Below are 20,079 nucleotides of genomic sequence, written 5' to 3' on the forward strand. Positions count from 1 at the left end.
TTATTATCTATTAAATATCTAAAAATAATTTGCATCCCTCATATTAAAAGTGAATGACAATGTTTATATGAACTTAAAATATTAACAATGACTTCGAGCTGCTTCTAGTAAATTATTCGCTTTGAATTACAAGCAAGCGACCTCTTTGTATAAAAAGCCGCCGCCACGCGTCCCAGAATACTTTGCGAAGTCATTGACAACACGTCAAAAATGGCAGATCCAGCGCCTAGTAAAAGTGATATTGAGGAAATTTTTAAAAGATTACGAGCTATTCCGACAAATAAGGTTTGCTTCTTCATTTTTTAATTTTCCGTGCAATGTTGCGCGTCGGATTGTATAAAATTACAAAAGTATTTGATCTGAAAATAATCTTGATGTTAATGTCATATTTTCATTTCCAACCTGTAATTTCCCTGGAATCTTCCATTTCATAATGACACATATTACGGGATATTTTGTGTCAATTTTCATTTCGACAATAATATAACCTTATAATTCTCGTATTAAAAAAAGTATTACATCATCAATTAAATCTATAATTTATGATTAAGCAATTAATCAGATATTACTATAATATATATTTTGATATAGTACTGTGATTTTTTTTTTAAGACATGTTTCGATTGCAATGCAAAAAATCCAGCATGGTCCAGTGTGACTTATGGTGTTTTCCTATGCATCGACTGTTCTGCAGTTCATCGAGGATTAGGTGTCCATTTAACATTTGTTCGATCTACTCAACTTGACACAAATTGGACTTGGTTGCAATTGAGAAACATGCAATTGGGTGGAAATGCAAATGCTGTTAGTGAAATTTGAAATTATTAATTGTTATTAAAATCAGTACATTATAGAAATCTTTGTTATACTTTTTAGAGAAAATATTTTGCACAACATAATTGTACAACAACTGATGCTCAACAAAAGTATAATTCACGTGCTGCTATGCAATATAGAGAAAAATTGGCACAGGCATCTGCTCAAGCAATGCGGCGTTATGGAACAAAGGTAAAATATACATTGTTTGTATGTATATTCACCATACAGAACATGCAATTTAGTTAATTAAACATTTTATAATTACAAATATGGTAATTATAGGTTTTTCTTCCTTCAACAAAAAATAAGACAATGGTGAGCTGTAAAACTACTTTTACAAAAGCATCATCGAATTACTAATACTTGTTTAAAACTTTATTTAAAGATAGTATTGTAAAAGCTGATATGTGATCATTTTTATGCTCAGTTCTTAATAGTTGTAAAAACATATGCACTATTTTTTCAAAATTATTCATCATTGTATGTTCTATTTTATTCATTACACGAATAGTTTCAGACTATTTTCATTATATGACTAACTTGCTCAGCGTGTATGTATCTTACATAAAACATAGCATCATAAAAAAAAAGATTGTTTTAAAATACATTTAGAACAATTAATTTTTCTTAAGGTTGTGTTTTATTGTAGCTGCATTTAGATGATGATCCAACAACATCTGAAGAGCAAGGTGAAATTGATTTTTTTAAAGAACATGAAAGTGCTGAGATATATCATCAATCTTCAGTATATCCTGAGGGAAATTCAGTTCCTGCTTCTAATTCTGTATCAATCAATGACAATGAGGACAAAAATAATCAAAAAGATAGCTTAGAAACTGCTGCTAGTTCTTTAGGTCCTACTGTTAAGTTATCTGATTCTACCTCAAACTTGGTATCTCAAAGGAAATCAACCATAGGTGTCAGAAAGGTTCCAAATAAACGAAGTGGTGTATGTATACAAATGGTTATTTATTCACCACTTATGTTTAACATAGTTTAATAATGAATGGTATAAATTTTAAAATTATTATTTCGACTTTAGAATACTAATACAATTTTAAAATACTAGTACATTTTTAATTAAAAGTGTGCTATTAATTTTTTATATTTTTATAACAGTTGGGCAAGAAAACTGGTGGGTTAGGTGCTCAAAGAGTCAAAACAAATTTTGATGAATTAGAAAAAAGTGTTGCTGAAGCTAATAAAGAACCACAGGAGAAAGATCAACAAGAAAATACAAAAGAAGAACAAGATGAAATTGCTACCCGGCTTGCCTACCGCTATGAAAAGAATTTAAGTGAACAGGCTAAGAAGATAGAACAGAGAACGAAACAATTAGATCCTTCTAAAGCAACACAAGCAGAGCGTCTTGGTATGGGATTTAATGCACGAAGGTAATGTTTATATCTTATTTGTAAGCTTGTATACATATATTTATATAAAATATTATTGTAAATATATGTACTGTATCTATATAATTTTGTATATAATTGAAGAATTATTATTTTGTGTAATAATACTGAAAAAAGAAAGAAATTGTAAATATTGTACACATAACATAAAATACGATATATTGGAAATATGTGTAATTTACAGTGGTGCAAGTCATTCTGCAGTTGGTGATATGAGAACAATAATGCAGGAAACATCATCAAGGACTATAACTGCTTCTGAACCAAGACCGAGAGATGTTGATGTCGAACGAGATCCTTTCATTAATTTAGATGACTTTTATGTGGTCTTTTCAACACCATACACTAGCAATACCAACAACAAATCTCGTAATGAAGAAGTTATTGTTATCGCAGAACCAGAACCACCAAAACGTGTAGCTCCATTGAGCAAACCAAATAATAGTAAGAATGATGTTAAAACGATGGTAGAAGGAGAAGCACAGAAGAAATTTGGTAGTGCCAAGGCTATTAGTTCCGATCAGTATTTTCAGGACAACAAAGATGATGATTCTGTGAGTTGTCATTACATATTAATATTCTTTTTGTACATTCTATCGTTCTATTTAAATTACAATTTTATGCCACTTTTTTTACAGTGGGAACGTAAAAATAATTTGCGCCGTTTCGAGGGTTCGTCTAGTATTTCATCAGCTGATTATTTTGGCACAGGAAGTTCCACTGTCACATCCCCCACGTCTTCTTTATCAATACGTCTTAGCGGTGGAAGAACTGGAGTCGATTTAGATGATGTTAGAGAAAGTGTACGTCAAGGAGTAAATAAGGTCGCAGGCAGATTAAGTTCTCTTGCCAATGCGGCTGTTTCTTCTTTACAAGATCGCTATGGACTTTGAACGAAAATTTGCTGCATTTTACTAAAATTGTTACTATACTTATATTTGGACACTTCTTGTCCATTGTTCGAAACTGTAAATAAAAACTTGTAATTCAGCTTATTTGTAATTTGCTTTTTAAAATTATAAATAACACATGTTAATAATTATAATGAAAGGTAAAATATTGTTGATATAAAATCAATCTTTCTTCTTAAAAGCTTGTGTTCATAAAGCTTAAAACAACGAAGCTCATAGAAAAGCTTAGCAAATTTTATAAACTTTGACATCACGAAATATGACAATGAGACATTGTTCATCATTATGATGTAAAATTAAATATAAAGAATTTAAAAAAATGATCGGCATAAAATATCAATAATTTATATAACTAGGAATTTGTACCAATAGATTCCTTGCAGCGTGAAATTAAATGAGAATATGGTTTTCCGTGAAGGAAACATACAAGGATGACCGTCATATTATCACAACCAGTACCCATTAAGGCATCTGGAGCAAGGCAATGTTTCATAAGCTCTTCACAAATTTCTTCAGGATCCATTGTATCCTGTTCTTCTCCTATCCCAAATTTCGACTGGACTAAACGTGTTCGTATAAAATTGACTACTTCATTACTCGTCATTACATCCCAAATACCATCACAAGCCAATACAACAAATTCCCAATCCTCAGTTATTCGAAACTCTTGAACTTCAGGAAAAGCTATAAATGTAAAGATGCATTAACATATATTAATTTTTCGTTAGGAATTCCATATTATTCTTTATTATCTATTACCAGTTACGATTTGTTCTTGCGGTGGTTTACGTTCATTCCGTTTGAACATAAAATCTCCCAGAGCACGAGATAATGCTAATTGACCATTGACTCTGTTAAATTCAACCCAGCCACCACCAATTTCGATTCTTTCACGTTCATCTTTCAGTGTAGGTTTATGATCGCGACTAAGTGGAACAGCATTACCATTAATGCTTGCCACTGCCCTACTGTCACCTGCATTTGCCTGTAAAGGTTTTATATGTCAATAATTGCAATAAAATAAAAAAAGAAACAGTAACTTAGAAAGAACTTACACTATATATAATATTGTCCTTTATAAGAAGTGCTATAACAGTAGTTCCTGCTTGTTCATCTTTAAGTGCTGCATCATTTTGCATTGCTTTATCTAATTCCAGAAAGCCTTGTTGTATAGCCTGAACAATGTTACCAGCTTTGTATTCGCTTCTTCTAGTTATATATTCATGAAGATGTTTTCCAGCATGTTGTGCCATTGCCGCACCTATCAATATTATCTATTACTTCTTTGAGCATGGAAGGAATTATATATTTAAACTTATGTACTATAATTTCTAATTTACAGCAATTATAATAAAACCTGAAATTTTCTTTTAAAGTATATTTTTTCTATATGCTTCAAATCAATCGGTATTTAAGTACTTCTTGTATATAGCTTTAAACAATACAATAATATTCTCAGCTTATAATTAAAAACATTATATTTTTATGTCATATTCTTACCTCCATGACCATCATATACTGCAAAGAATGCAGTACCGGGATCGTCAGGTAATGAAAGTATATGAACATGGCAATCTTCCATTTTGATACGCCATCCTTGCATACAGGAACTTCCAACTCGATAGTTCGAGTTTCTGCAGCATGCTAATTTCTTAGCTGTTACAGGTTCACTGAGCGTTTGACCCATTATTTTTCTGAAGATTCTGATATTATTTACAACATACCATTATTTGGAATATAAATTACATAACTTTTGATTAATAAAATTTAAACTTAACACATTTCCAAAATAATATTCTATTAAACATATCTCTTTCGAAATTTTGATTATTGATTTATTTACGCGAATTATAATTAACTGTTCTTTTATAGTCGTTTTATTATATCCCGCTTTTGCTTACATATTTATCTTTGCAAATACGAAGTTATTGTATTTGTTAATGTTTTCTTATCCTTGCGTAAAATCTGTTCTTGTCAAGAACATAAAGTTTATAATTTCTGTTATTCGTACGTAAGTTTGATACGAACACTTTGTACAAAACTAAGATCTAACGTCAAACATCAAAGATGATCTAACCTCTCGCAGAATTTTATACGCATCGCATCTTCCACAATTCAAGGTTAGAGAAATATCCTTTAAAAATAATATTTTTGCGCTTATATACTACAATTAGCTCTTGCTCTATTTATGTGATCTTAATTTAGCATCGCATCTCACCTTCATATACTGTCAAACGAACATAGGTAAATATAACCTCTTTACCTACTATTCGTTTCGTAGAATTTTTTAAAAAGTAAACAATATCATATAACTTTGATAAGACCGTATGTTTATGCTATGAGTTACGTGTTTAGCCATACAAAATCTCACTGTCAATTACCAATTACGTCGTAAAAATTACTCAAAAATATCCACTTCGTCTAAAACGTATTAAGTCAACAGCTGATTATTCATCGATCAGCTGCAACTATGTCACAAAAAATAGGAAGTCAAAATATTTACAATCAGAAGGACCTCTAGTGGCCAATAATGGAACTATACGTACGTTCCTTCTGCAATACTTTTGGTGGGAGAAATATCCATATCCACGAACGTATATCGAGAGGGAAAATATACATTCGTATTGGCGACTAGTGAAAGGTAAGAATGAAAAAATAAAAATTGCTTATGTATTTTGAAAAATTTTTTCAAGAATTCGAAAATTTCCATTTCGAGAAATTTATGGAATGTAACGTCATTTAAAAAAAACGGCAAAATTGTGCCACCTCGTATGCCGTTATGTTCTCCTGATATAAAATGGCAAAATCGACCGAGAAACTTTTGCTCTTAGATATTCACGGCGCAATGTTCTGTTCTTAGAGATATAGAGATAAGTGGATGCTATATTGGAATAGGAAAAAGAAGCTGCATACTGATGTCATTCGTTGATCGGTGTTATATTTACATATTTACTATACGAATATCCATACATTATAAAACAAGAACACAAAGGGCCTTTTTGCGGCATTTTCTTTCTATTCCTATACATATTGTTTTTTGAGCTCGCTCCCGCATTCTATCTATATGTCGGAGATGAAAGGACACCGGCCCTTCTCCTTGGAATTCTTAGGAAATCTCGCAACAATTTAATATTAAATAATCCGATTGTATTTGTTCGAGAGCTGCGATAATGGGTTTGGGCTCGAGGCGACAACTAATCGTCAAACGTAGCCGCGGTCACGGGATGAACGTTTTACCTAACAGAGGTATAGAATTGCATAGCTCCCCTTAAAAGAAATGGTTGTACCGACACCTAACAGTAAACATTCCAACAATCTCTGCTCCGTGGCTCGCCACACACAGACCCTATTCTTCAGGCAAGATGATTGCCAGATGTCGATGCATTATTCACAGTATATTTTCAGCTAGCCAAGGACTTAGTTAACTAAGGTCTTTCAAATTAACAAACAGTCTTTGTCCTAACAGTCTGTAAATCTATCACCTACTACGGGAAGATACGGGAGATCTGTTTTCCTCACGTACGACGCTTCCCGCTAGTAACTTTCTCTCAAGGGGGGCTAGCATCCTTTTCTAACCACCAACATAGAAATTAACCAATTAACAGCAACGTCCATTTCCCTCACTTTTTGAGTGGAGGCTTTCTGCAACGAATCCGGTGACCTCGTGCCCTTAGACACAAGCTATCATAGTTTTCCTCTCTAGCATCACCGCGATGGATCATTCATTCTCTCTCGTGCGATCTCATCAGTGAGAAGACAACGCTTTATATAGTCAGTGAATACTCCACGTTTTATCCAAGACCCAGATATAAACCTTGAGTAACGTGTAGTTATTATCTTGTTGATCGCCGTAGTTACCTGTCTACTCTGTACTATCTACACTTATGTGAATAAATAGCATCGATTGTATAGCGACAATGGATAGTTCTGGTGAAGATTCATTTCACACCCCTGGCCCTAATCCTAACTACAACGACTCTCCGACATATACATATCTCTATGGTTTAACCGCTCGTTTTCGAATCGCCATTAAGTGTTTGCTTTCCGGCCAACTTCGTACGGCTCTCTCGTTGAGTATATCTATGTGTATACGTAGTTTCTACCATCAAAAGCGCCGAAGGAAGAAATGTGTATATAGTTTGGCCATTTGACCGCTAGAGGCGATAATGGAGCATACTTTTGGCTGAATTTTTTCCATAAGCATCGGCAATCTTCCTACTCATTTCTGTTTGTGGCACGTTATTAATAGTTTAATGGCAAAAATGTTTTGTCTACATAAAGAATGTGATATGTAAAATATTATCAACATTTGGAAAATTTACATTATCAAATTTAATTACCATAATTTTAAATTATCAAGATAGAATAATAATTATCATAAAAGAATAATGTAATGTAACAGAATTTATAATGTAAATAAAATATGGATGTATATATAAAAATAATATGTATTTATATATGTTGTAGATATTTATAATATGTTAATATATAATAACTTATTTTCGGATGTACTGTAAAGGAAATAAAATGGGGTATGATACAAATTCAGAAACTGACAGTGTTTTGTCAGAATCTGAGAGTGTTTTGTCAGAATCTAGTGGTTTGGTGAAAGACGTTGATGTTGCTGCTAAAACCAAAAAAGATGAAAAGCCTCACAAATGCATTTTTGATGGTTGCAATTTATCTTTTCGTAGACCATCTCGATTAAAAAGGCATATGAAATTTCACACAGGAGAGGTAATGTTTACATTCTATATAAGTCTTTTATATTTTAACATCTATTTTTAGTTGTTTGTTAGTAATTGCATTTAAATAAGTGTGGTTCATGTATTTGTAGAGAGACTACAAATGTACCTATCCAGAATGTAATAAAGCTTATACTAACAATTGTCATTTGAAACGACATATGGAGAGCCACAATACAATAAAAAGGTTATATAAGTAAGTAAATTTTATCTTATGGTGAATTGCTTTATTATTTTATATCTTAAACTTTAATACTGTATTTTAATTTGATTTAAGATGCCCAGAATGCCCATTACATATATCTAATCAACATAACTTAAAACGTCATTATAATAAAATGCATATAAATCCTGACAAGATAACTTGCAAAGAATGTAATGAAACTTTTGAAAAAAAATACCAGTTGAAGATACATATGGCAAAACATAATTCGGTTTCACATAAACGTGATGAACGTAATAAAAGTTCTAAGAAAAAAACATATCATGATCAACGAGGTAAACAATATCCATGCAGCATGCCAGGATGTAATGAAGTTTTTAAAAAATGGCTGCATCTTTGTGCTCATAAAAAAACTCAACATGTAATTGGTAAATATTAATTTTAAATTCAAAGATTTTTAATTTCAAATACTTATAATTATGTTTCCAGATTACAAATGCAACAACTGTGGTAAAATATTTTTGAATAAACGACATTTTAAAATGCACTGTCAAGTTCACATGGAAAATAGATCTGTTATACCTTGTCCTTTTGAAAAATGCTCTCGTGTTTATTACTTTAAAAGTAATTTAAATTATCATATACGGATTTGTCACCTTGGAGAAGGATATGAGTGTGATATATGTAAAAGAAAGGTTGCAACGAAAGGAAAATTAGCAGAACATATTCAGAAACGACACATGTCAGTAAAAAGGAGAAGAGAGTTCAAAAAAAGAATACATCGCAAAAAAAGGAAAGATGCTGGGGTAGTTAGAAAGAGTGCACTGTCTAAATTAGTTGGAGTTATTTTACCAACAAAAGTAGAAAAAATGGTATTAAAAGGAGAAAACACTATACCATACTTACACCAACTTGAAACAGAATCAAATTGTAATGCAGATTGTAATTAGCCTATTTCTATAACATAAAATGTTATCATAAATATTTAATCGTAAATAAATAAATAAATAAATAAATATATATATATATATATATACATATTTATTTATATATTATATATTATATATATTATTATTTATTATATATTTATATATATACATATTATATACATAGAAATTAACCAATTAACAGCAACGTCTATTTCCCTCACCCTCCGTGCGGAGGCTTTCTTTGACGAATCCGATGATCTCGTGCCCTTAGGCACATCCTATCATAGTTTTTCTCTGCAGCGTCGTCGTGACGGAAAGTCATTCTCTTTCGGGCAGTCTCATTAGCCATACGCGTGTGTTTGTGTGTTGTGTGTGTACAATCGGTGAATCTACGTCTTAGCAAAGAGCTAATCAAGCGATCCTTGTATCACGAGTAGTAAGACGAGTCCGACTTAGACTACGAAGCAAAGTATAGGGTCATTGTCATTAGCGTCTAGTTACCGCGGCCGCTTATCAATCTTGTACCAACTATATCTGTGTAATAAACGTTTGTGTAATAACAATGAACAACACCGGCGAAGACTCATTAAACGCCCCTAACCCCAATCCGACATATATATAAAGTAATTGTGTCCATTTCTTTACTTTTCAAATTTATAGAAATTTGTTAGCACTTATTATCATCTATAATTTTCTTCTCTTATTAATAGTTTTAATTTACTGGAATTTATATTTTTTAACATTATATTTTAATATAAATATTTGACACATAAATATACAGTGCAAATACACGTATTAAAACTTAGCAGCAACAAAATTAAGGTGAATTTGAATTGTGATTATAGAAAAAGTAATAGCTGGCAAGAAAAATCTTAGTTTTGTTTATTTGTGTCTAACAGTTCTATATTCTAATGAAGGTAAAATTTTTATTGAAGATATTTGAAACATTTAAGAATATTTATTTAATTGTACTTACCTCTTAATCAACAACGTCGAGTTAGACTCGTGGTACATTTTTCTGGCCAAACATAAGAAACACGAGTTAGACTCATGGTACGTTCTTCTGGCCAAACATAAACACGAGTTAGACTCATGGTGCGTTCTTCTGGCCAAACATAAGAAACATGAGCGAGAAATGTGGTACATTCTTCGGGCTACATGCGACAAACATTTTCTTTCTTGGTCGCATTAGGCCGCGCAGATATATTTCCTTGAAAAATATTAGAAATATACTCTTAAAAATCTTGTTCAATGATAAATTGAATCAACTTTAAACGCGCAGTCAGACCGTGAAATGGCACGACGTCTGATCGACTTTGCCGATGGTTACGGCACGCGCTGTAGAAACTTAAATCATAAGGCAAGAGGTTACTATAAATTTATTATTAATGTTAAATTTGTTAATTTTTATATATTATGTCTGTAATTTACAGCATTTTTCATTTTTATTCCACAATTAATAAAGATGTTTGTTCATAATCCTGTATAATAAAAAGTTGTATTTATCTCATAAAATAACTTTATTTTATATTTTTCCAAAACTTGATCATAGTTTTGTACCCTATTATATTATTTAATTTCTTCAATCATCATTGTAGATATAAACTATAGTCCACTGTAATTTTGGATTTCATTTGCAGCTAGTGGATATAATTTAAATACAATATAGTCCATGCATATTAACTTGTTTTTAGTTATATTTCTTGTTTTCTTTCTAATTATACTAAACAAAGGATTATAATTGGTACAAACCATTTAACGAATTAATATAAATATAAATATATTTTATGTAAATACAAAAACAATTAAAAAAACATTCCATTGTCAAGATTATAAAATTAAATTTTTATATTTCGAAATTTGTTTATATTAAAATATTAATGCGTATTCTAAGCAATGGATACTCATATTATCCGAATAAAACAGATATTTATAGTTTAAGCCAAGGTACTCAGATGGTCAGTTAGTAATATATGAATGTGAATTGTATTCCTTTTTAAAAGTATTATTTCAATATCTTGATAATTCTGTTTCATCTGGATTTTTGCAAATAATTTTTTACAATTAGAAGTTTTTATTACACTTTAGTGTCAAAAAATAAAATAATAACACAGGTACTTATTCAGGTAACAGATATTGCTTTACGTATACTACTGAATCATTATCCGGATAGTATGAATATCTAAGTATGAATACCCGTATTATTCCGGTCGTTCCGGAAAATTCGGAACTTGCTTACACTATTAAAAACACGCATAAAAAATACACAATATAACCATGTGAAAAATATTTTTAACTCTGTTATTACAAGAAAGGAAATATTTAACAGAATATTAATTAAAACAATTTTATGGAAACATGTTTCTGATAATTACATTTAGTAGTAACTTTCATAATATTGTATTGTATCGCAATTTTTCGTATATCTTCCCACTGTGAACTACAGAAGACGTTTCGAGCAGTTTCTAACCTCTAAAACAATTTCGAATAATAATTAAACATTTATATGATCAGATCGAAAGTCGATTTTATCGACATTGTTGTTTTTAAAATATCGACATTATATATTAAGCTAATTGGACAAATGACTAATACTTGAATTTTCCATCTTTGCGTGACGAAGAATGAGCGGAAATACGAAAGAAGGAAGCCATGAATGTGAACGACTAAGAAACTTTACGTTTTCTAATTGCCTACGAATAATTCTAACACACATACAAGATTTTTTAATCCATTTACACTATCATTGTATCAACAGTGTTTACTAAAAAGTATGCATTCGAGATTCAAGTTAAATTCATTACGGTTTACATAATTAATTTAATTTAATTCCATTTCGATTGTTTCAGCTCGCCTGTATTTGTTATCGCAAAACGATCTTATACGACAATTAAAATCTCGTTAAACAATTGATTGAACCATTTGAGTGCAGAGAGTAGTTTTATGTATACATTTAAATTGTAGATTTTAAATAATAGAATGTGTTTTGGGAGTTTGGGTAAAATGAAGGATTCGAGACAGAAAGAAATGTTGCCTTTATTTTTTAACACTATTTAAAAAGTTTATTAACTGATACTGATCAAATAACAGTGAATCACGAACGATTTTCTCAATGTAAAGGCACAACTGCTGGACATACGATGTTGTGCATGTCCAATAGTTGTTTTATAACGGAAGAAATATGAGAAGCGTTTCTGTGCTTTTCGTATTTCTTGTCCGAGTATCGAGGAACGCGGTCACGATCCTCTGCACTCAAATGGTCAAGTATTCTACCGTCGACAAACGTTGTCCGAGCATTTTAACTCTCTGCGATCTACTTCGTTTTTTTCTTTTTATCGCGATTCGTTGCAAAACAATTTTACGTTACGAGACGTTCAATATCGGCAGCGTGAACTTCAGATGAAATCGGTTTCTAGAAGATTTACAAAAATACGATCGATACGCGCATATTTGCAAAGAGCTAAAGTGGACAAACTTTTGTCTTACAGGAAAAAAATATAAAATATCGATCGATTATTGCGACGGTATGTATGATAGAGATATACATACATTATTTTGTTTCTTTATTTCTTCGTGCATCCGTTAGATCGTGATGCATTACGAACAGCATGACAATTATTTTCCATTGCATTTCCTTTGGATTCCAATTTCGTGAATCATCCAATAGTTTCAATAGCGATTCTTTCTTCGGTTAATTACTTTGTTTTATTTTATTTCTTCCGTTGTTTTCCCTATTTACTCAAACTCTTTGCATTTGTTGAATTAATTTAAATTGCGTACCTTATCACGTGTAATTTTATTTCAAACTAAATGTCATATATAATTCTTTCAAAATTATTTATACACCATAAAAATACTTCGCGCTAAGATATTCATATGAACAGAAGCGTGTATTATTTGTACGATAAATTAATGCAGGCCGCCTGATGAAAAATAGGGAAAACATATTGCATTGCGAAAGGATTAAATGTTAATTGAATTGCTATTCGATTTAGCAGATATATTCTGATATGTCGGAAATTAATCGGTTATCGGATGAAACGATACTGATGCGATTAAGTACGATCGTAGGTGAAGTAATATAAAAGAGAAAATAATATTTAATGAACACCCATGAATGAGATGGAAATATAACGCTGAATATATGATTGAATCAAGCAACGACAATAATAACGTATTTATTGAATTTGTAATACAAATAGCGTTGTATGAAATATTAAATTCATTTTAATTCATCTTTGCTCGGAACTATTATTTGTAGTAGAGGCGCATTAAAAAATTAGTGTCTTTTTTGTTAGAAAAATATTTTTCACGCTTTTATCTGGCAATAATATTCTGAATTAAAACATGAAAGTTTCTTAAAATTCATGCATTGTTTTCGACATTTTGAGCACAAATGAATTAAAACATTTTACAACGACAAAACAGTAGTTGAAATCATTTGTTGTATCTAACGAACAAAATTGCTGAATCACGTCATTATAATTTCATAAGTAATCATACTTATACGATTTATTTTTTTGCAATTAAACAATATATACGTATTATTGTCGCATCTTGATTAAACAAATCAACATTTCCCAATCTACATATTGTTTACAAAAAGTGAAAATCTTTAGCTTAGAAATAGTAAGCAGTTATATCCAAAGGTAGTTCATGATTTATAAGATTTTCTTTATATTACATACACCTTTGCACCTTTTCAGAACGACCTTTTCACAATACGATATATTCATAATTACAAATGGTAAAAAATTTAGTTAGAAAACATAAAAGGTCAAGGCTCGTTAAGTTAATTGGCAAAAATGAGAACGATTGGGAAACGCTGCACAAAAAGAACCATTCTGTTAGGTATAGTTTGTAAGTTATATTTCCTACTATTCAGCATCGATCATCTGACACCACCATGGTGATTATCCGTGAGAGGGGTATGAGGAGCTCAAAATCTGTGCGTGTTACGACGAAAACGACGAATTTCGTATCCTTATGTACCTGTACGCACCCATATATTACTAGGACCAAACTGTCATATGTCATGCGACTATTACATAAGTACGGCAGGAGAGATATGTGGATTGCGTGTGAAATTAGATGTCGTGGTGAACGTGAAATGAGCGAGCATGAGCGTATCACGTTATTGTGTATGCGTCACGTTAGGACGCTATATATGTAGATGGAGGGGCCACATTATTATACTTGAGAGAGGAAAAGAAAGAGAGAGAGAGAGAGAGAGAGAGAGAGAAAGATATAGGGAGAGATTAACAAATAAATATAATTACACGTACATCGCGCGCTTGAGCGTGCACGCATTAAACCTAATCTCTAACAAATCGATATCGTTTTTATAAAACAAATAAATGAAACATTTGTACTTTAGCAGTATAGAGCAGTCGTTTTGTCGTACTTATTTACCTTAATATCATTATCGTCGTTTATATTATTTTATACATATATATGTAATATTATATTTTTTTTGCTTTTAAAGAACAATTCCCGCCTTGCTTGGCACGCCGTCATCCATCGTCATCGTCACCTTAATCACTTCGATATATCGTTTTATACATAGGCTGTTTTATAAATCGTGAATCGATCAGAGAAAAACCATGCAGATTCTGTGCCGGATATAGGACGACCTCTTACGAATCTACCTAACATATAATTTAGAAAGTACTATTTAGGTTATCGTCAAGTTTCTGTCAAAGATGCTAGAACTTCAGATTCAGGAATACCTTTATTTTGGGGATCGTCTTATATTTGACAGTGGAATCTTCCATTTTCCTGATTGTTTTACGATTTATAACACATCCGGTATAGATATAGTATGCAGTCGATATCTCGCCTATATAAAAATGAAGAGTATGTATAATATATGTGATATAGCGTACGCAACGAGATGCACGCTTGAGCTCAACTTATCTATAAATATACAATCATAGAATCAATATCAAACAAAATCATGATTATTGCAGAGTCCTGTTTTACGGGCGGAATATATGTATATATTTATATATATATATATATTTACTATATATTTTTATCTCTGAAATGAAAGGAATCGCCATCTTTTTTTCTTTGTTAGCGTTTCCCAATATTCGTGCGCAAATTACGAGACAAATTTATAAGTTGATGTATTGTTAAACGTAACGGTCATGTAAATATGAGTATATCAAAATAATAAAATAATAATAATAACTATATTGGATGCGATTATAGTTCGAATAATATTAATAATAATGGTACATTGATTACACAACGATTCCCACAGTATATGTACAGATATTATAGCACCATGACCGAAATCTCAATGTTAAAAAGTAGCATATGAGAGCAAATAGCACACGAGATTAAAGTGGATGGAACGGGGGGAATGGAAACGAGACTGAGAGGAAACGTGTAAAGAGGAAAAGGCGATTTTGCGCTTCGGTCGGAACACGAGACGAGGGAAAGGAAAAGAAAGGTTATTGCTCTTTAATTTAAACAATATAACATCAATTCTCATTCTTATTAGCTTTTTTGATTATGCCGGCCAATCATTTATTTCTCGAATTATGATGAAATAATAGTTAGACAATGTACAAAGACGAATCAACCATATTTGATGAAACAAGTTGAGGTTATGTGATTGGAATATAGCATATTTTTGAACGTTTATGAGATTCAATGACTTATGTGACGATAGCATTGAGTTCAATAGGAGAAACCTAGTAAAGATGATTGGCCGGCGTGATCGAGTAATCATTAGGTTATATTAATATCGTTATTTAAGTATTTGGCCGTTTCGATTAACGTGTTCCAACAACGTTTACGAGCGTATCGTGTTACGCGACTATTAACTTGGCGAATAAGTCGTGGGGACTAGAAATTTTGAATAAAAAGATAGAAAAAAAGAAAGAAACAAACAAACGAATCGCAATTCAAATATCACAGGAGGAAAATGTCGTAACTTTTTCTCTCTTCATTTTCGTTTCTACTTTAATATAGATGATTAGGACGCCACTAAATCGATTCAAGTTGCAGAATTTATGTACACATAAAAATTCTCATACATACATATAGGTATATCAAGTGACTTGATTTGTTTACATTTTATTGAAATTTTCCTCCTTTACGTGTCTCGCGACGAAGAGGACAAGATATTAGTAATAATTTAAAAGATATTTCAGCACGACTCGCTGCACGTGCTTTCCTCTCTTATTACATCATCTTTTTGCGCAGATCTGTTTTGGTAAATTGTAAGAGAGCCGAGAGAAGCATTCGGTTGTTGATTTTTTATCAGAGGGATCAGAAATAGGAAAAAGAAAATTATAATTACGTTCACGTGTGTATACGTATGCGCATGTGTATGAATGTACACGCATATAAATTTTTGTTGCCTTAGTGGATTGAAAAATGGCCTACTATTGTAGATCTACGCTCATTCGACATAATGCGTTTAATAACTATTTTTCTTGCATATAGATTTATAATCTTTATATATATATTTTAATATATATATAGACTCATATTTATATTATATTAAACGATGATATCTCCCTTCTTTGTTCAATATATTAATTAGGTATGATATGTTTATTCACAACTTGATGTGAGCGTTTAGAGTTGGAATTTTTTCTCCTCCTTCTAGTTACCGTGAAGATAGTCTTTTTCACATTTTCTTTCCTTTTTTTAGCGACAGTGATATATCGACGATATATTATATTTAATTTAAGTACGACGCTAGATAAAACATTAATTTCTCTAATAGATAAACTTACATTTTCTTCATTTCTCACCATGAATATATAATATATACAGTGATGGCTAAAGAAAAGGTTAAAAATTCATATTTTTATGTATTTGCGTAAATGTATGTTTAATGCTAATATTTGTATGATTGATTTATGAAATTCCCTCTCTCTGATATGTAGATATTCATTCGTTTGCGAAGTTGTATTCATATAATAGGACTTAATAGGAATTAATTATCTATTAATAATATCTTTTACAAAGTAGTGTAAATCCATAAATTATCCACGAACGAACATCATAAAATTGATAATGGAATAAGAAATTTAATCAGACCAGAAGAAAATCTAAAAGAACATTAAATCTTAAATTCGGCGTAAATAATATATCGATAAAGCGTTTCAATCAAATTTATACTACTTTGTCTAATGAATCTTTCATTTCTTGATTAAAATATCGCTTTCTTCAAATAAAATACATTCTTTCTCATCCCTATACATATAATTATTTGTTTCATCCCTTTTCAGATCATATATATTCTCATACTATACTGTGACCCGTGTTATAAAATATAGTTCCTCCTTAATAAATTATAGCGTTTACTATGATGATTTAATTCCTTAGATGTTCTTTTATCCACCACTGTATATATACATATGTATATGTATATTAATTACATATCGATACACGTTACATGCTAGTCATTGTCAGAGAATTATTAGCGTTCAAGAGTTCGAAGATTCAAACATGCTCACTTCAGGATTTTGTCAACGATCGGAAAACGATTTTCGGCCGTGGATCGATAACAAATACAACAGTTCAACGTAACAAGTACATTATATTATTATACACAACGTTTAATTCTTTAACTTTTATTTTTCTTCGTTTCTTTTTTTCGTTACGTACGCGAGATTTATTCACTAAAAATCCTTACACCGAGAATTTTATAAGTCTTAACGAAAGAACAACTTCGAGCATGTTATTCTCACTTTCCGCGGAACACCCTGAAGCGACGCAACAATATCCATAAAGGTAATTCACTATACTACTTGTCAAGTAATAAAAATAGAGATTGCATAGATTGAGATTCGTAGCGGATGCATCTAGAGAGATACGTCCTATAAAGATTTCCTTTTGAGCTTTTATATAGCGTGAAACTTTTTACTTTGTATATGTATATTAAGTGTCTAAGTGTCAGTTTTGTACGCGCATGCATTCGTCCACGTTGCAACATGCGTGTATCATTTATATGTACGTACCACCATATTTATTTATATATTTATTCTCTTTTGCGATCGCGTGAACGTGCAGCTATCTATTGAGTCACAGTTTTCACACTGGGGGATGGAAACGGTATTTTTGAGAGTCGATTGCATGAAAAAAATATGATATTATGTTCTCGATATGTTTACAAGTTCGACGTTGCATCTTGTACTCGTATGTATTCGTGAGATTTTTCGATCACTGTTTTCGACAGATCGCTGCACACGGACTGCACTTTGAACGTTTATACGATCCTCGATTAGCCAAGGTTCCGAAAAATTCGCTTGAGAATTATTTTAACTGGATAAAATCGTAATAATAAACGTGCCTTGTAAAGCGATCACGATTTTGTGCTATCTTTTTGATGCGACGCGTGTTCGATCACTACGTCGCTTTATTGCAATCAACGATATGCGCCAGACCAACATGATACGAAACTTGATTCCTTGCTCACCGACTTCACTATGTACTTATTTAAAATGCTTTCGTTGGAGTAGTGCGTCTTATTGCATACATATAGCGAATGATACAAATTCCTTCTATTTGAAAATCCCATTTTGAATTATCTACCTGCCCCTTGCACGATTTAGAACAATCGAAGGAGGGCTTGCCCTTATAATTATCTCAAAGAAAGAGTACTTTTCTTTTTCAAAATCTAGTAACTTTTTAAAAGTTATTCACTCGTCGTACATATATATATATATACACACACATACACACACACCTATGTATATATATATATATATATATATATACTTCGTCCAATACGTAATCGATCCAATAGTCGATTGTTCGCATTGTATAGTTCGTTCTATTCCTGTTAATTGGATAAATTTTCTCTTTCTCTTCGTATATTGTGTCAAGAGTGTTTCGATCAGCAATCTGTACCCTTCGCCTCGCCAAACGATCCATCTTCCCAGTCTGTACGAGTGAAACAAAGTGAAGAACACAAGATGGATCTCGATGATGGCGAAGATCGAGTCGCCATATCGGTGGCAGATCGCAGCGGTCTTTGCGCTTCCTTTTTTTCCTTTTTCGTTCAAATCGAATCGTCGTCTCGTCATCGTACCGCTGTACGTCACCGCCAACGAGCGAAAACAAATCGTCCTCGAGGTCCGAGCTGCATTTGTGCGATGAACACCGGCAATTAGAAAGACTCTTCCGGCAGGGCCGTTCATTCTCGTCGAATTAACTCGATGTACTCTGAAACATTCTTCAAAGACGATCCCACCATTAAAATTCTTCGCTATCGTACAGATTGCCGCGTTGAATTGCAAATCGAATCGTGGAGCTGAGGGGCGTGGACGAAAATGCAAACGTGGATTTATGGAGTGCGACTTCGCGAGTAACGCGCATCACGAGATTGGAAGAATAAGAAAGATTCGAATTATTCGAAGATGGGACTTTAGATATCCCATGTAAACACCATTTCGACCTATTTAATACAGTAGAATCTCATCGGTAGATCTAGGTTGTTTATGCAGATTTCGATCTTTCGTGAACGCAATTAAAGGGACGAAAGGGATCTGTTTTATTTAGCAAACATTATAAAGATTATCATATACTTTAGATATTTAATGTATTTCTATGGATTAGCGGTGACGAATATTGCACTGTAGTTGTTAAGAGTTTAGAGAACATAAAGAAATCGTAATTTACCTCTTCACTGAAGATCTTCTTCACACTTAGGAATGTCGAATATCTCGGCAAACAGGGGTGGCAATTTGAGCTTGGTCCAGTTCCTCCTGAACCAGTCGAGCAGATTCGCATGTCTGGCACCCAGAGTTCTTAATTCTGGTATCCTTTGTGAGACGCTCGAGACACCGGAACAACCTCCCGCGGAAGTAGCTTCGCCGGAAACCGTGTGATTCCGTAACGCTTGAACTTTCAGCGCCTCCAAAAGACGATCCTGAAGCCTCTGCACTGTTTTCACGTCGTTCAGACCTGGTCTTTCACCCAGAAGAACGGCGCCGGAGAAAAGGCCCAATTCGGTGTCCGATAGTTGATGGGCGTTTAAGGCCGAAGTGAATTGCATCAAAGCAGACACGAAGTCTGGCTGTTTTTGTTTCGTATTGATCAATTAATGGACGATCGTTGATATTCTCTGACATT

The 20,079-nt window shown here is 32.3% G+C and overlaps 4 protein-coding genes across 10 annotated transcripts in view; 2 read left to right on the top strand and 2 right to left on the bottom strand.

Moving 5' to 3' along the window:
• Nucleotides 1-9,056, top strand: part of LOC132915935 (zinc finger protein 888-like) — an 88,891-nt gene extending 79,835 nt beyond the window's left edge. The window contains exons 2-5 of one of the 2 annotated variants that reach the window (XM_060975706.1): nt 7,713-7,879; nt 7,980-8,083; nt 8,165-8,478; nt 8,540-9,056. In XM_060975706.1, coding sequence (XP_060831689.1) covers nt 7,859-7,879; nt 7,980-8,083; nt 8,165-8,478; nt 8,540-9,000 — 900 coding nt within the window. In that variant the 5' untranslated portion in view covers nt 7,713-7,858 and the 3' untranslated portion in view covers nt 9,001-9,056. Of the gene's footprint in view, nt 1-7,389; nt 7,880-7,979; nt 8,084-8,164; nt 8,479-8,539 lie in introns of those variants that run through there. The other variant, XM_060975702.1, reaches the window with a different exon arrangement.
• Nucleotides 152-3,226, top strand: LOC132915739 (ADP-ribosylation factor GTPase-activating protein 2). Of its 4 annotated transcripts, XM_060975561.1 has the most exons (8): nt 152-285; nt 613-804; nt 877-1,008; nt 1,102-1,134; nt 1,469-1,768; nt 1,939-2,213; nt 2,416-2,785; nt 2,870-3,226. In XM_060975561.1, the coding sequence occupies exons 1-8, from the start codon at nt 211-213 to the stop codon at nt 3,122-3,124; spliced, it is 1,632 nt and encodes a 543-aa protein (XP_060831544.1). In that variant the 5' UTR covers nt 152-210; the 3' UTR covers nt 3,125-3,226. The 4 variants fall into 4 exon arrangements, with proteins under 4 accessions (XP_060831544.1, XP_060831538.1, XP_060831551.1 ...); XM_060975555.1 differs by having other exon boundaries at nt 2,416-3,226; XM_060975568.1 differs by lacking the exon at nt 1,102-1,134.
• On the bottom strand, nt 1,770-5,620 carry LOC132915957 (probable protein phosphatase 2C T23F11.1). The gene is made up of 5 exons (XM_060975724.1): nt 5,220-5,620; nt 4,643-4,845; nt 4,198-4,403; nt 3,902-4,127; nt 1,770-3,826 (listed from the first exon to the last, which is right to left on the bottom strand). The coding sequence occupies exons 1-5, from the start codon at nt 5,240-5,242 to the stop codon at nt 3,495-3,497; spliced, it is 990 nt and encodes a 329-aa protein (XP_060831707.1). The 5' UTR covers nt 5,243-5,620; the 3' UTR covers nt 1,770-3,494.
• Nucleotides 9,057-10,742: 1,686 nt separating the features above from the next.
• LOC132915765 (ecdysone-induced protein 78C) overlaps nt 10,743-20,079 on the bottom strand; it is a 140,229-nt gene continuing 130,892 nt past the window's right edge. For all 3 annotated transcript variants that reach the window (XM_060975587.1, XM_060975583.1, XM_060975577.1), the window contains exons 7-8: nt 19,627-20,023; nt 10,743-19,180 (exon numbers count right to left, since the gene is read on the bottom strand). In XM_060975587.1, the coding sequence (XP_060831570.1) occupies nt 19,631-20,023 (393 nt within the window). In that variant the 3' untranslated portion in view covers nt 10,743-19,180; nt 19,627-19,630. The remainder of the gene's footprint in view (nt 19,181-19,626; nt 20,024-20,079) is intronic.

The sequence above is a fragment of the Bombus pascuorum genome, chromosome 1, assembly GCF_905332965.1.
Source record: "Bombus pascuorum chromosome 1, iyBomPasc1.1, whole genome shotgun sequence".
NCBI classification, from domain to species: Eukaryota; Metazoa; Arthropoda; class Insecta; order Hymenoptera; family Apidae; genus Bombus; species Bombus pascuorum.

Coding starts and splice junctions, on each gene's coding strand:
- LOC132915739 (XM_060975555.1), top strand. CDS start 211: ATGGCAGATCCAGCGCCTAGTAAAAGTGATATTGAGGAAATTTTTAAA. Junction 286..612: donor GAGCTATTCCGACAAATAAG/GTTTGCTTCTTC, acceptor TTTTTTTTTAAG/ACATGTTTCGATTGCAATGC. Junction 2,214..2,415: donor ATGGGATTTAATGCACGAAG/GTAATGTTTATA, acceptor TGTAATTTACAG/TGGTGCAAGTCATTCTGCAG.
- LOC132915957 (XM_060975724.1), bottom strand. CDS start 5,242: ATGCGTATAAAATTCTGCGAGAG. Junction 4,846..5,219: donor CGTATAAAATTCTGCGAGAG/GTTAGATCATCT, acceptor AAATAATATCAG/AATCTTCAGAAAAATAATGG. Junction 4,128..4,197: donor AGGACAATATTATATATAGT/GTAAGTTCTTTC, acceptor AAACCTTTACAG/GCAAATGCAGGTGACAGTAG.